The sequence below is a fragment of the Eleutherodactylus coqui genome, chromosome 2 (genome assembly GCF_035609145.1).
Source record: "Eleutherodactylus coqui strain aEleCoq1 chromosome 2, aEleCoq1.hap1, whole genome shotgun sequence".
In the NCBI taxonomy this organism is placed as follows: Eukaryota; Metazoa; Chordata; class Amphibia; order Anura; family Eleutherodactylidae; genus Eleutherodactylus; species Eleutherodactylus coqui.
The window spans coordinates 333,513,393-333,529,848 of NC_089838.1; the positions used below are offsets into that span (position 1 = coordinate 333,513,393).

Genomic DNA, 16,456 nt, shown 5'->3' on the forward strand with positions numbered 1-16,456 from the left:
TTTTGTATATCACTGATGCTCGCTAAGGTTTTCATTTGTGAAAATCTGGGCAATTCAAGAAAGTGATGGGAACGACACAGAAACGGATAGGGCAGGCGAGGGGCTACATGTTGGGCTGCATGTCAAGTTCTCAGGTCCCACTATTAAGCCACAATAGCGGCAAGAGTGCCCCCCCCCCAACAACTTTAACATCTGAAAAGCCCTCATTAGCAATGCATACCTTAGCTAAGCACCACACTACCTCCAACAAAGCACAATCACTGCCTGCATGACACTCCGCTGCCACTTCTCCTGGGTTACATGCTGCCCAACCCCCCCTGCACGACCCAGTGTCCACAGCACACACCAAACTCTCCCTGCCCAGCCTTTAGCTGCCCTCATGCCATGCCACCCTCATGTCTATTTATAAGTGCGTCTGCCACAGGAAAAGCAGGCACACACTGCAGAGGGTTGGCACGGCTAGGCAGCGACCCTCTTTAAAAGGGGCGGGGCGATAGTCCACAATGCTGTACAGAAGCAATGAGAAATCCAATCCTGTGCCACCTCCATCTGGAGCTGCACACGTGGGCATAGCAATGGGGAACCTATGTGCCACACACTATTCATTCTGTCAAGGTGTCTGCATGCCCCAGTCAGACCGCGTTTTTTTATATATAGTCACAGGCAGGTACAACTCCGCAATGGGAATTCCGTGTGCACCCACAGCATGGGTGGCTCCCTGGAACCACCGGCGGTACATAAAAATATCCCATTGCAGTGCCCAACACAGCTGAGGTAGTAATGTCATGTTTAATGCAGGTGGGCTTCGGCCCACACTGCATGCCCCAGTCAGACTGGGGTTCTTTAGAAGAGGACACATGTAGTTACAACTCCCTGTGGACCCACAGCATGGGTGGGTGCCAGGAAGCCACTGGCGGTACATAAATATATCCCATTGCAGTGCCCAACACAGCTGAGGTAGTAATGTCGTGTTTTATGCAGGTGGGCTTCGGCCCACACTGCATGCCCCAGTCAGACTGGGGTTCTTTTGAAGTGGAAACAGTTGCATTTACAACTCCCTGTGGACCCACAGCATCGGTGGGTGCCAGGAAACCACCGGCGGTACATAAAAATATCCCATTGCATTGCCCAACACAGCCGATGTAACGTCAGCTGTAATGCAGGTGGGCTAAAAATTCATTTGATTACAGTGTAGGCGAGGGCCCACAAAAATTGCTGTATCAACAGTACTAATGTACATCAGAAAAATTGGCCATGGCCAACCAAGAGGGCAGGTGAAACCCATTAATCGCTTTAGTTAATGTGGCTTAATTGGTAACTAGGCCAGGAGGCAACCCAGTTAAAATAAAAATTGGTGGAGGTGAAAGTTTCAACGCTTTAATGAGCATTCAAAACTTTTAAAAATTGTTTAGAAAAATTATATGACTGAGCCTTGTGGGCCTAAGAAAAATTGCCCGTTCGGCATCATTATGTGAGGTTTCAGGAGGAGGAGCAGAAGGAGGAGGAGGAATATTATACACAGATTGATGAAGCGAAAAGGTCCCCGTTTTTGATGGGGAAACAGAACGATGCTTCCATCCGCGGGTGCAGCCTACGTATTGCTTAGGTATCGCTGCTGTCCGCTGGTGGAGAAGAGAAGTCTGGGGAAATCCAGGCTTTGTTAATCTTGATGAGTGTTAGCCTGTCGGCACTGTCGGTTGACAAGCGGGTACGCTTATCTGTGATGATTCCCCCAGGCGCACTAATCACCCTCTCTGACAAGACGCTAGCCGCAGGAAAAGCAAGCACCTCCAGGGCATACAGCGCGAGTTCAGGCCACGTGTCCAGCTTCGACACCCAGTAGTTGTAGGGGGCAGAGGCGTCACGGAGGACGGTCGTGTGATGGGCTACGTACTCCCTCACCATCCTTTTACAGTGCTCCCGCCGACTCAGCCGTGACTGGGGAGCGGTGACACAGTCTTGCTGGGGAGCCATAAAGCTGTCAAGGTCCTTAAAGAGTGTTGGCCTGCCTGTGCTGTACATGCTGCCTGATCTCCGCGCCTCCCCTGCTACCTGGCCCTCGGAACTGCGCCTTCGGCCACTAGCGCTGTCGGATGGGAATTTTACCATCAGTTTGTCCGCCAGGTTCCTGTGGTATAGCAACACTCTCGAACCCCTTTCCTCTTCGGGTATGAGAGTGGAAAGGTTCTCCTTATACCGTGGGTCGAGCAGTGTGTACACCCAGTAATCCGTAGTGGCCAGAATGCGTGTAACGCGAGGGTCACGAGAAAGGCATCCTAACATGAAGTCAGCCATGTGTGCCAGGGTACCTGTACGCAACACATGGCTGTCCTCACTAGGAAGATCACTTTCAGGATCCTCCTCCTCCTCCTCCTCCTCAGGCCATACACGCTGAAAGGATGACAGGCAAGCAGCATGTGTACCCTCAGCAGTGGGCCAAGCTGTCTCTTCCCCCTCCTCCTCATCCTCCTCATGCTCCTCATGCTCCTCCTCCTCCTCCTCAACGCGCTGAGATATAGACAGGAGGGTGCTCTGACTATCCAGCGACATACTGTCTTCCCCCGCCTCTGTTTCCGAGCGCAAAGCGTCTGCCTTTATGCTTTGCAGGAAACTTCTCAAGAGGCATAGCAGAGGAATGGTGACGCTAATGATTGCAGCATCGCCGCTCACCATCTGGGTAGACTCCTCAAAGTTTCCAAGGACCTGGCAGATGTCTGCCAACCAGGCCCACTCTTCTGTAAAGAATTGAGGAGGCTGACTCCCACTGCGCCGCCCATGTTGGAGTTGGCATTCCACTATAGCTCTACGCTGCTCATAGAGCCTGGCCAACATGTGGAGCGTAGAGTTCCACCGTGTGGGCACGTCACACAGCAGTCGGTGCACTGGCAGATGAAACCGATGTTGCAGGGTGCGCAGGGTGGCAGCGTTCGTGTGGGACTTGCGGAAATGTGCGCAGAGCCGGCGCACCTTTACGAGCAGGTCTGACAAGCGTGGGTAGCTTTTCAGAAAGCGCTGAACCACCAAATTAAAGACGTGGGCCAGGCATGGCACGTGCGTGAGGCTGCCGAGCTGCAGATCCGCCACCAGGTTACGGCCGTTGTCACACACGACCATGCCCGGTTGGAGGCTCAGCGGCGCAAGCCAGCGGTCGGTCTGCTCTGTCAGACCCTGCAGCAGTTCGTGGGCCGTGTGCCTCTTATCTCCTAAGCTGAGTAGTTTCAGCACGGCCTGCTGACGCTTGCCCACCGCTGTGCTGCCGTGCCGCGCGACACCGACTGCTGGCGACGTGCTGCTGCTGCTGACACATCTTGATTGTGAGACAGAGGTTGCGTAGGAGGAGAAGGAGGAGGGTGGTTTAGTAGAGGAAGCATACACCGCCGCAGATACCACCACCAAGCTGGGGCCCGCAATTCTGGGGGTGGGTAGAACGTGAGCGGTCCCAGGCTCTGACTCTATTCCAGCCTCCACTAAATTCACCCAATGTGCCGTCAGGGAGATGTAGTGGCCCTGCCCGCCTGTGCTTGTCCACGTGTCCGTTGTTAAGTGGACCTTGCCAGTAACCGCGTTGGTGAGGGCGCGTACAATGTTTCGGGAGACGTGGTCGTGCAGGGCTGGGACAGCACATCGGGAAAAGTAGTGGCGACTGGGAACCGAGTAGCGCGGGGCCGCCGCCGCCATCATGCTTTTGAAAGCCTCCGTTTCCACAAGCCTATACGGCAGCATCTCCAGGCTGATCAATTTGGCAATGTGTACGTTTAGCGCTTGAGCGTGCGGGTGCGTGGCGGCGTACTTGCGCTTGCGCTCCAACACTTGCGCTAGCGACGGCTGGACGGTGCGCTGACAGACATTGGTGGATGGGGCCAAGGACAGCGGAGGTGAGGGTGTGGGTGCAGGCCAGAAGACGGTAGTGCCTGTGTCCTGAGAGGGGGGTTGGATCTCAGTGGCAGGTTGGGGCACAGGGGGAGAGGCACCGCCGCAGATACCACCACCGAGCTGGCGCCCGCAATTCTGGGGGTGGGTAGGACGTGAGCGGTCCCAGGCTCTGACTCTGTCCCAGCCTCCACTAAATTCACCCAATGTGCCGTCAGGGAGATATAGTGGCCCTGCCCGCCTGTGCTTGTCCACGTGTCTGTTGTTAAGTGGACCTTGCCACTAACCGCATTGGTGAGGGCGCGTACAATGTTGCGGGAGACGTGGTCGTGCAGGGCTGGGACGGCACATCGGAAAAGTAGTGGCGACTGGGAACCGAGTAGCGCGGGGCCGCCGCCGCCATCATGCTTTTGAAAGCCTCCGTTTCCACAAGCCTATACGGCAGCATCTCCAGGCTGATCAATTTGGCAATGTGTACGTTTAGCGCTTGAGCGTGCGGGTGCGTGGCGGTGTACTTGCGCTTGCGCTCCAACACTTGCGCTAGCGACGGCTGGACTGTGCGGTGCGAGACATTGCTGGATGGGGCCGAGGACAGCGGAGGTGAGGGTGTGGGTGCAGGCCATGAGACGGTAGTGCCTGTGTCCTGAGAGGGGGGTTGTATCTCAGTGGCAGGTTGGGGCACAGGGGGAGAGGCAGCGGTGCAAACCGGAGGCGGTGAACGGCCTTCGTCCCACCTTGTGGGGTGCTTGGCCATCATATGTCTGCGCATGCTGGTGGTGGTGAGGCTGTTGGTGGTGGCTCCCCGGCGGATCTTGGCGCGAAAAAGGTTGCACACCACTGTTCGTCGGTCGTCAGGCGTCTCTGTGAAAAACTGCCAGACCTTAGAGCACCTCGGCCTCTGCAGGGTGGCATGGCGAGAGGGTGCGCTTTGGGAAACAGTTGGTGGATTATTCGGTCTGGCCCTGCCTCATCCCCTGGACACCGCACTGCCTCTTGCAACCTGCCCTGTTGCTGCCCGTGCCTCCCCCTCTGAAGGCCTGTCCTCAGTAGGCGTAGCAAACCAGGTGGGGCCAGTCACCTCATCGTCCTGCTGCTGTTCCTCCAAATCCTCTGTGCGCTCCTCCCTCGGACTTACTGCCCTTACTACTACCTCACTGCAAGACAACTGTGTCTCATCGTCATCGTCCTCCTCACCCACAGAAAGTTCTTGAGACAGTTGGCGGAAGTCCCCAGCCTCATCCCCCGGACCCCGGGAACTTTCCAATGGTTGTGCATCAGTGACGATAAACTCCTCTGGTGGGAGAGGAACCACTGCTGCCCAATCTGAGCAGGGGCCCGAGAATAGTTCCTGGGAGTCTTCCCGCTCCTGAGCATGTGTCATTGTAGTGGAGTGAGGAGGCTGGGAGGAAGGAGGAGCAGCAGACAGAGGATTCGGATTTGCAGCAGTGGACAGCGCAGAACTGTGGCTGGACGATAGGTTGCTCGAAGCACTTTCTGCCATCCAGGACAGGACCTGCTCACACTGCTCATTTTCTAATAAAGGTCTCCCGCGTGGACCCATTAATTGGGCGATGAATGTGGGGACGCCAGAAACGTGCCTCTCTCCTAATCGCGCAGCAGTCGGCTGCGACACACCTGGATCAGGAGCTCGGCCTGTGCCCACACCCTCACTTGGGCCTACGCGTCCTCGGCCGCGTCCACGTCCTCTAGGCCTACCCCTACCCCTCAGCATGCTGTATTACCAGTGATTTGATTTCCCAGGCAGGAAAGAAATTGGCGCAAGGCTGCACTCAACAGTAGCTGGTTGCATCTGATTTTTTTACGTTCTCCACGCAGCACACACGTACCCAGAGCCCTTAGGACTGACAGAGGCAGGGCAAATATACTTTTTTCCCTTTTGTTTAAAAGGAAAGGCACACTGCGTCTATTCACTGAATAATAAGTTTAATAACTGACACTGTGTTGCGTCCCTGCAAAAGTGTCACAGAACTTTACTGTTGCAGAGTTATTAACTGTGGCAGAGCAGGTATTTCCCAGGCAGGAAAGAAATTGGCGCAAGGCTGCACTCAACCGTAGCTGGTTGCGTCTGATTTTTTAACGTTCTCCACGCAGCACACATGTACACAGAGCCCTTAGGACTGACAGAGGCAGGGCAAATATACTTTTTTCCCTTTTGTTTAAAAGGATAGGCCCACTGTGCCTATTCAATGACTAATAACTGTGTTGTGGCCCTGCCTACACAATTCTGTGCCTGTAGTATCAATGCAGGGTGCAATGCTCTGCACCGCCGATTTTGAGAAAAAAAAAAAGCAACACAGCTAACAGCAGCCTACACAGTACTCCACACAGTTAAATGTGGCCCTAGAAAGGACCGTTGAGGTTCTTGAAGGCTACACTCACTCCTAACACTCTCCCTGCCTAAGCACCACTTCTGTCCCTAATGCCGGCTGCAATGCTCTGCACTGCCGATTTTGAGAAAAGAAAAAAAAATTCTCCACTGCTAACAGCAGCCTGCACACACGTAGATGTGGCCCTAAGAAGGACCGTTGGGGTTCTTGAAGCCTACACTCACTACAAATACTCTCCCTACAGCAACTCCAATAGAACAGCACTTTCCCTCAGCTAACTCACACGGCATCTGAGGCGAGCCGCGGGAGGGGCCGACTTTTATACTCGGGTGACATCTGATCTCCCCAGCCACTCACAGCAGGGGGGTGGTATAGGGCTTGAACGTCACAGGGGGAAGTTGTAATGCCTTCCCTGTCTTTCAATTGGCCAGAAAAGCGCGCTAACGTCTCAGAGAGGAAAGTGAAAGTAACCCGAACACCGCGTGGTGCTCGTTACGAGTAACGAGCATCCCGAACACGCTAATATTCGCCCGAGCATCAAGCTCGGACGAGTACGTTCGCTCATCTCTACCAACAACCTTTTGTCCAAGCTCTGCCATTGTACGTCAGAGACACTACTGATGTCATGAAATGCCTTGAAAACGTATCTGTATCTACCAATGTCTTTCTGCAAGTCTTGAAGTTGAGTCTCTTTTTACCTCCATCTCTCATTCTGGAGGAGTTGAAGTGGTTAGGTATTTTCTGCGTCAGAGAGGTTTCAATACCCATAATGACCTTCTCATCCAACTACTTCTATATGTCCTAGAGCACAATTGTTTTCTTATTTGAAGGTAAGTACTTGCACCAGCTCAGGGGTATGACCATGGAGAGCCCATGTGCCCCCATATATGCCAGCTTATACCTTTGTTGGTGGGAAGAAAAATCTGTGTTCAAAAACTCCAATGACCCCATGACATCCAAAATAGAACTTGGGATCAAATATATTGATGATATCTTCATACTATGGTCTGGCATTTATAGAATCATAGAATGGTAGAGTTGGAGGGGGCCTCCAGGGTCATCTGGTCCAACCCCCTGTTCAGTGCAGTGTTCACTAAATCATCCCAGACAGATATTTGTCCAGACTTTGTTTTTTTTTTTTAAACAATCTCTTTTATTTATTTTACAAATGAGAAGATCCGCAATGCAATATAATGCAAGCATGAATAATTATGCAGTTGCAAGGTAATTCAGATAGGCCACGCAGGGCTTCTGAAACATGTCAAATAAGCGGTTACATATACGGGTCAAAACAATATAAAAAGACAATGCACTGTTACAGAACATCTATGTAGCTGTGTGTCTGATGCCAACCAGGCATACAGAGCACCTAACTGTGGGTATTGTAGATGTTGCGCAGCAGTTGTATAATTCGGTTTACAAGTAACAGTTGGATGAAAGATTGTAAACTTAAACATTAAGAAATAATGAAAAGTCGAATAGAAAAGCGACGAGATGTTAGGTTTTGTATTAAGAGAGGTAGCGGTGAACTCAGATGAGGTTTAGTGGTGGATTAGTTTTGGAGAGTGCAACCGGATCTTTATTGGATTGTTGCGAAATAGTGAATCCAGGGGATGCAGACTGTCAGGAAGCTTTCTCTATTTGCTGTCTCCCACGCTATTAGTTCCTCAAATCTGAAGATCTGGGAAATGCCATGATAATAATCCAATTGTTGTTAGGTTCCATAGGCTGCAACAAAAGGAAAGCGGTTGGATTTACCACATGGAATCGTGCACTCCCAAAAGAATGAATAAATGCCTTTCCTTCTTTGCTTTTAGTTAAGCAGGTTGGGTGATTCCTCCTGAGTGGGAGAACACGTACCCAGTATCCATTGGCTAGATTATTGAAATATCTTTTAAAACATACATAACATCAACTACATGAGTATTGTATCTCTCTAATAACATCTATAAAATATATCTAAGATCTATAAGAATATAACATTTATAATACACCTAAATATGAGCATTCCCATGGATACTATAATTTGAGCAAGCAAGTAGTATGGGATGTCATTAGAGATAGATATAGATGCTTCTTTTCTATTATTAAAGTTTTTCTATTTGGGACGTGCATTCCAATATCTTTTTTCCACCACATTCCCTTAATCAGCCCTGGATATTTTCCCCTTCCCCTTGAACAAGGTAATCTGACCCTTGGATGACGCAACTCTCTAAAGAAATAATGATAGTCTCCTTTATATCTGTCGAATCATTGTGAGATATTAACTGTTTTTGGTCTTAGTATATCACCCTCAATGGAGATTATCTATCAGAGTTTTCTTGGGGACGGTCCCCTGTTAGTGGGATCCCCGTGCCAGTACTGCACATCACTAATTGCCGATTCGCGCTTCCTGATGGTTGCACTGAATGGCACTGGCTGCTTGCTTGTCATTGGCTCCCTGGTTCGGGCCTGTTGCCATGGTTAGGCATCGTTATTGATGTCACTACGCAGGTCAAACTGACATGTTCCAAGCTGTTCACATGTGTTCACAAACATTCTATGTAAAAAAAAAATATTGTTTTTAATTATTGTATTTCCGTATTCTGAGAAGTTATGTTTGACTCTTCTACGCTTGAGTGGTTTTTGCCTTTACTTTTAGATGTTAAATGTTTTATCTGCAAGAACAACTGCAATCAATATACATCCTGCTCTTGCCCAAATGTTGATCAAAGTGGCGAGGGCTTATGTGAACAGGTACGGAATCAGCAAGTAAGTTTGATGGGATTGTGTTAAGGTTCTGGAACAGGGGCCTACCTTGTGTGCCCAGCCTTTCTTACGGGCATGTCTGGACATCTTCTAGCTAGCATAGAACCCAAAACACTTGAAAGGTTAGAGGAAATTAAAGAGAGAACCCACTGATTTCAGGTTTGAGCACATTGCCACCCCTGTGGAACTCTACAATCAGCTCCCAATTCTCCATAGTATTCCTCAGTATTTACTCAAGCAGTCATGCAGCTTACAAAGCATTTTGGCGCGCTGCAAAATTAGAAGACTGAAAGGTCTGGAGATATTTCCCTTGTCTCAATCCTCATTGAGGAGACAATCTTAGCTCAGTAGCTTCCAGGCAGAGCTGAATTACAGCAGTCGTTGCTTCTTGAGACTGGAAACCACCCTCAATTTATATACGCTTGTCGCTAGGCAATGAGGGACACTCAGCAACACCTTGCACCAGGACAGAGTTTCATCCCAAAGCCTTGAAGTCATAATCCATGTTAATTAATGCACACTACTCATTGCCTATTGGGTTTAATTATTTGCATGAATCTAATAATGTTTGACTTTCATCAGACACAATAAACATCTATTTTCACTGCAAATCTCATTGTTACAAGTTTTGGTTTGCTTTTTCTTAGAATACTCTGCGGATTATCACCTCCTGCTCCTTAGTGGATGACCACAGGAGACCATGGCACCAATCCCTATAGATGTATCTGGCACCTTCAGTCTATATATATCAGCAGACCCTTTATACTTCTTGATTATATAGATCAGTGACGACTAATTTTCACAGATTTTTTTACCAGTAACAAGCAAAACATTGTTTTGCAAATCCATGCAAACAATATATCATCAATAGGATAGCCGTAATCCAGGACCATGGGGACATTTTATGTAAGTACGGAGGGAAACATTGAGTATTTATTGTGTTTAGAATTTTTTTTTCAAGACAGTTGCTACTCTTAGGAATCAGGTCAAAACATCCAGTAAAGGTGCAAAACACAAAACAAACATACAATTGTGCTCATATCTGTTAATGAATCTGGGCAAAATAGTGATTTTTTTTCTGACTCTAGGCGGATACTCTAGGATATCTGATATTCATGCTTTAAGTAAAACAAATGTGGAGCTTATTCCAGTAACTAGGCTTTAAATGAACAATCCTGCATTGGTCCTGTGTAATGTGTGGGGTGTTATAGACAACTTTGTGCCTTCTAAGGTTGATCTTCTCCCAAAGCAGATGGACAATGCTTATATTTCCTGTTTCCAGTTTATCCCATAGATGTTCAGACATCAGTAGAAAGTATGCCATGGAGAGTATCTGAAAGTATCCAATGTCATTAGGGCCAAAGAAGCCCTACTAAGTATTACATATTTAAATAAATACTACTTTTGATTCTTGCTAAGGTTTCCAATTACTTTTGGAAGAATAGTATACATATTGAAAAATGTCCGGCACAGTGCAAATGGATTTAAAAGGTTCTTCTTTTATTTGGCAAGCTTAAAACATTGTAACTGGTAAGAGGACCGGAGTATTAACTCTTACATTTTTCGACTATAAACAAACTGTTGTTAGTCACAGAATAATGTACACAATTGTTTAGGAAAGAAAATAAATTCAAGCCTTGTATCGTCCATGTGAAAAGATATCTGCCCCCTAAGAATGGGTGCACACAGGGCTACATGATCCTCATGCCAGCAGATTAACGCTTTCATTTCAGTGCAGGAAGCCAACATAGATACTTTTCTTCTGGTATGTGGATTGAATGCTTGGATGGGAGTGTGTTTCCTAGCAGTCAATGAGCTCTAGTTTGTACCCACTTATCCTCGCTCCTCTTCTCAAAGGTTGCTGGTTATTCTTTTATCTGAATGTGTTACTGATCCAGTGAGTGTGTTTTGTCATGACCTATGTCTCACTTAAAGGTAAGTCAACTAGGTACTCATTTACTAATTTGAGGTGATTTCTATCTTGTCCTCTGTACCTGTAGTGGTTCATTATTTCCTGTCTGTTATATTTCCTGGCCAAAATTTCCTGTCACCATCTAGAGAGAGTGAGGTATGCCCCAAATTCCTGACATGGAGCCACTCTCATAAGGCCAAACACTCTGCTTGTAGGTAAGGTCTTCACTTATTAGTGGGTTTAGGGCCAGATTCTTAATTTCCCTGCTTTGTTTTTCTTATGCAATTTCTCTTCATTCACATTTATATTAAGTCTGAATATTCATACTATGAGGACACAACTGTTAAGAAAACTTATTTAGGGTCCACATTGCATGACTGCAAAGTATAGTGGCTCAGTGGTTAGTCGCCACCACCGCTGATCACAGGGGCTGACCAAGGAGAATTGCTGCCTGGAGTTTATATGTTTTTTCCCATGTCTGCTTTTCTTTCCTCTAAAACTCAAAAAAATCACATTGATTAGTTTATTTAGAATTTAGATTGTGAGCCCCAATAGGGAGAGGGGCCTTCTTGGTCATTATTGCCTCAGGTTTAATGTATAGTATATAAGTTCATTATTATCATGATGGTGTCAGTTTCAATGTACAGTGAAATATTAACTTATAGGAAGTGTTACTGTAGGTTCAAGTTTCCACTGACAGAGATACTATCAGTTATTCAGTGCCACAGATTATTCTGACTGCCATAATGGAGTCGGGAAGGAATTTTTCTCCCAGGGTGGGGTAAATAGGCTTCTGCATCGTTGGTTTATTTGTGACTTCCTCTGGATCACCATGGGGTTGGGGAGGTTGGCGGAGACAGGCTGAACTGGATGGATATTTGGCTTTTTACAACCTAGCATACCATATTGCTATGTTACTATTTTGTACGGGGCAATGAGTTACTGAATGAATTCCTCACACTTAAGTTCCAGGATCAGTAGAGAACCCAGACCCAACTCAAATTCATGGGAAATATGTGGTTCAGTCCATTATTTCTCTAAGAATCATATAATCATTTGGCTCTGTGGCTCTTTACATTATTATTATATTTTTCTAATAAATGGACTATTGGACATAATATATTTTATTTTTTTTAATTTTAAGCAGGAGAACAATCTGACTGCTGTCACAGAATTTTTTCTTCTTGGATTCCAATGCAGCAAAAATGTAAGAGTTTTATTGTTCTTTTTTTTCCTGGTGGTTTACTGTGGGACAATATGTGGGAACCTCCTGATCATCACCCTGGTGACCACCAGCAAGACTCTCCACACTCCAATGTACTTCTTCATCTCACAACTGTCCATCAGTGACATCTTACTAACAACTGATATTGTCCCCAATATGCTCTACATCCTACTGAATAATGGGGGGACCATTACTTTTATTGGTTGTATCACTCAGCATTATTTTTTTGCTGCTGTAGAAACTTCAGGATGTCTGCTTCTAGCTCTGATGTCGTATGACAGATATGTGGCCATCTGTAATCCCTTACGTTACACTTCTATCATGACAAGTGAATTTTGTTTGAAATTATCCATCATCTGCTGGATAGTCGGTTTTTTCGCTACATTGATTGACACCATAGCAACTTCTATGATGACGTTCTGTGGGCCAAATGTCATTGACCATTTCTTCTGTGACATTTTTTACTTACTCGATATTGCCTGCTCTGGTACATCAATTGTTCAACTAGAGGTGAATGTACTTAGCACCCCCATAGTAATGATCCCAACCATAATTATCATAGTGTCTTATACTTACATTATTGGCACCATCTTAAGGATTTCATCTAATACCGGTAGACAGAAAGCCTTCTCCACTTGTAGCTCTCATCTCATTGTGGTCTCCATATTTTATGGCACATTGTTCAGTGTTTTTGTTGTTCCAACAAAAAGTGAAACATCGACCATCAGTAAGATCCTATCACTGCTATATACTGTGTTTACTCCTTTGGTCAATCCCATAATATACAGTCTGAGAAATAAAGACATTTGGAAAGCTGTAAGGGAAAATCTTAGATATATTCTTGCTCATAACCATCCATAAAAATGATTCTTGGATCTGGACTTAGATTCAGATGGATGCCAATAATGTCTAATATATGGTAGCATATAAAACCAATGTGTTATACACTCAAACCTTACAACAACAAAAAAAAAACACCTATGTGAGAGGACCTACCCCCTCAACTAGACTAGATTTTTTAATGAAGAATTTGCAATTCTCCGATATTTCATAGGTATCACCCTCTTCTTTAACCCCTTAGTGACCAAGCCTGTTTGCACCAGGTTAAATTTTGCAAATCTGACATGTCACTTTAACAGAATAACTCCATAAAAGTTTTGCATATCCAAGTAATTCTGACATTGTTTTTTCACCACATATTGTACTTTATTTAGGTGGTAAAGAAACACTGATATAATTTCTCTATATTTATTAAAAGTGCAAGCATTGGGAAATTTTTGAAAACATTGTTATTTTTTCACATTTTCAACTGCAATATGTCAAATATGTGGAAATGTACTGTACAATTGTTTGATGAGATATATATTTCCATCTGTTTACTTTATTCTGGACACACATTTGAAAAACATTTGTTTTTTAAGCATTTAAATGACAAGAGATGCAGGGGAACAAAAAGATGAACCCCCGGCTGAGTATTGAATGCCTAACAAAGGAGGAAGTGCAGAGCCAGATAGAAAGGATTAAAATCTATAAATCACGCGGCCCAGATGGAATGCACCCAAGGGTTCTAAGTGAACTAGGTAACGTGATAGATATACCACTATTTCTTATATTTAGGAACACCATTGAGACTGGGGTTTTACCACTATGGTGCATTGCCACTGTGGTCCCAATATACAAAAAGGAGTCTAAAAGAGAACCAGGTAACTACAGACCGGTAAGTCTCACTTTAACAATTGAAAAAAATATTTGGGGGGTTTCTGAGAGATGCCTTCCTAGAATACCTCAAGGATAACACTGGTATAACTCCTAATAAGCATGGGCTCATGAGGGGTCGACCAATCTAATCATCTTCTAAAATGAAGTAAGTTTTAGGCTGGACCTGGGAGAGTCTATTGATCTTGTATAATTGGATTTCTCTCATTTGACACCGTGCCGCATAATAGGCTGATATATAAAATAAGACAGCTTGGTCTGGGCGAAAACGTGTGTATCTGGGAAAATAACTGGCTCGGTGATAGAAAGCTGATGGTGGTAATAAATGGTTTATACTCAGATTGGACCACCATTGCTAGTTGGGTGCCACAGGGCTCAGTATTAGGGCCCATTCTGTTCAATACATTTGTCAATGTCCTGAAAGAGGGACTACATAGTAAAATATCAATATTTGCAGACAATATGAAATTTAACAAGGTAATTAATATAGGGAGGACAATATGCAGCTAGAAACAGACCTAGATAAGTTGGGGGCTTGGGTTGAAAAATGGTAAATGAAGTTCAATATTGATAAATGTAAGATTATGCACATGAACAGAAGAAACAGATGCCACCAATATACACTAAATGGGGTACTGCTAGGGAAAAGTGAGCTGGAAAAGGACAGGGGGGTACTAGTTGACTGTAGACTAAACTGGAGAAATCAATGCCAGTCAGCTGCTGCAAAAGCAAATAAAGTCTTGAGGTGCATTAAAAGAGGTATAGGGATTAGAACATTATCCTCCCACTATATAAGGCACTTGTCAGGCCTCACATGGAATACTGAGTACAGTTCTGGTCACCGGTGCTCAGGAATGATGTTACAGTGCTTGAGGGGGTTCAAAGAAGGACAACAAAATTTATAAATGGAATGAGAGGACTGGATTTTTGAGAGGATGGTGTTTTGAAGGCAAAGGGCGGTCGCACCAAATATTGGTGTGATTTAGATTCCTCTTTTGTTCAGTTGCTTTTCATTTTGTTATTTGACAAAAATAAACTATTAACACTTCTATTTTTGAAAACATTCTTACAGATGTAGCAATCATTAATATGACTGGTGCACTGTGATGCACTATTGTAGTTAAATTATCCTAATGTGTTAAATCAAGGTAACCTTTGCTAGATCTGTACCATGCAGCATTGTTTCAACACCTAAAACTTTTGCACTGTACATTAAATGTCTTTGCGTAATATAATTTATGTCTTTGATGTCTCTTATGGGTTACATAAACCGATATTGATGTTTCACCTGTGTTGTATTTTACTGTCTCCTTTTAATTATTATATACAGTCCCTTTAACTTTATTACATTCTTTTCATCAGAGTCGATCACTTATGTGTGTCATTTGTTCCCCTACTGTATTGATGAATGCTTTATCACAGTGGAATAACCAAGTTCGTATCTTGTTGTATACTCGGGTTCAAACACTAAACTTGGAATATATGATGATTATGCTATTCCTTTGATATATTATCCAATTTGTGCAGACCCTTAATATTGTGGTACACTCTGATGGATGTAATATGTATCAGGCTATCTGTACATTCACTTCAGACAGATACCAGAGGAACATATATATTAAGTAATGGTATGGCTAGATACTCCTGTATCTTGCTCTAATAATATTGCTGTCTCCGATAGATAGCCACTCTATTATGTGGTGCTTGACCATTAGTGGCTATTTGCTAGCGGGTTTTAAAGAGCAAACTAGTTTTTTTTGTTTTAATATTGTTTGCCCCTTTCTATGTATGAAACCTCCTTTAAATTCCTGTCACCATCAACGCGTTTCTGCAACACTGATTACACAGGTCTGCGATGAAAAAATTGTAGCATATTTAATTAGTGGGTTTAACAGTATTTTTTGTGCTGATTACGGTAAAAATAGTGAAAAAATTCCATCACCCCTAGATAAGTCACAAATTTCACCTGAAATTTTCTTATTTTCAGGGTTTTTCAGGTTCGGTATGCGTACGACAACGAATCTAAACTGTCTGCTAGGCGTGACCTTGACTGCAGTCAGTGACTCAGTGTGGAGCTAGCCACTGCGGTGTATGCATCAAACAGTTTTGTGATACGGTATTTAGAAGAAATGGCTACTAGAAGATGTGTCAACTCTCCTAACTGTTTCTGTTATATTTGTGGGTCTTATACCATCAAGAAGCAACAAAGGAACATTTCTAATTTTGCTCAGAAGATGTATTTTGCATACTTTGGTATTAAATTAGAACCAAATCACAGTGGTATAGAGAGCTATATAAATTTAACTGAAACCCTTCACAGATATAGATTAAAATATAATGACATTTATTGAAAATTTCTAAAATTGTGGGCTCACATATAACACTTATAGACAATACGTAAGAAGGACAGGTAACATATAAGCAAAGAATAGGCCCTTATGGATATATGTAAGACAACATATCTCTCGGATAGATTTTTAGAGATAGCTGCCGCTCATACAAATGAGAGAGGATAGAACTCCAGAAGGTGAAAGAGTGATATCCACATCTAAGAGTTATTTGCACTTAGATGTTGATATGGTACAGGAATTGGTACCTGTACTAGGGCACAGTATTCTTATGTGTACTCTTGTTGCT

The 16,456-nt window shown here is 44.8% G+C and overlaps 1 protein-coding gene across 1 annotated transcript in view; it reads left to right on the top strand.

Moving 5' to 3' along the window:
- LOC136610363 (olfactory receptor 5G3-like) overlaps positions 1-12,964 on the top strand; it is a 35,407-nt gene extending 22,443 nt beyond the window's left edge. Inside the window, exons 3-4 of the mRNA XM_066589594.1 lie at positions 8,860-8,969; positions 12,023-12,964. Coding sequence (XP_066445691.1) covers positions 8,860-8,969; positions 12,023-12,964 — 1,052 coding nt within the window. The remainder of the gene's footprint in view (positions 1-8,859; positions 8,970-12,022) is intronic.
- Positions 12,965-16,456: the final 3,492 nt, after the last annotated feature.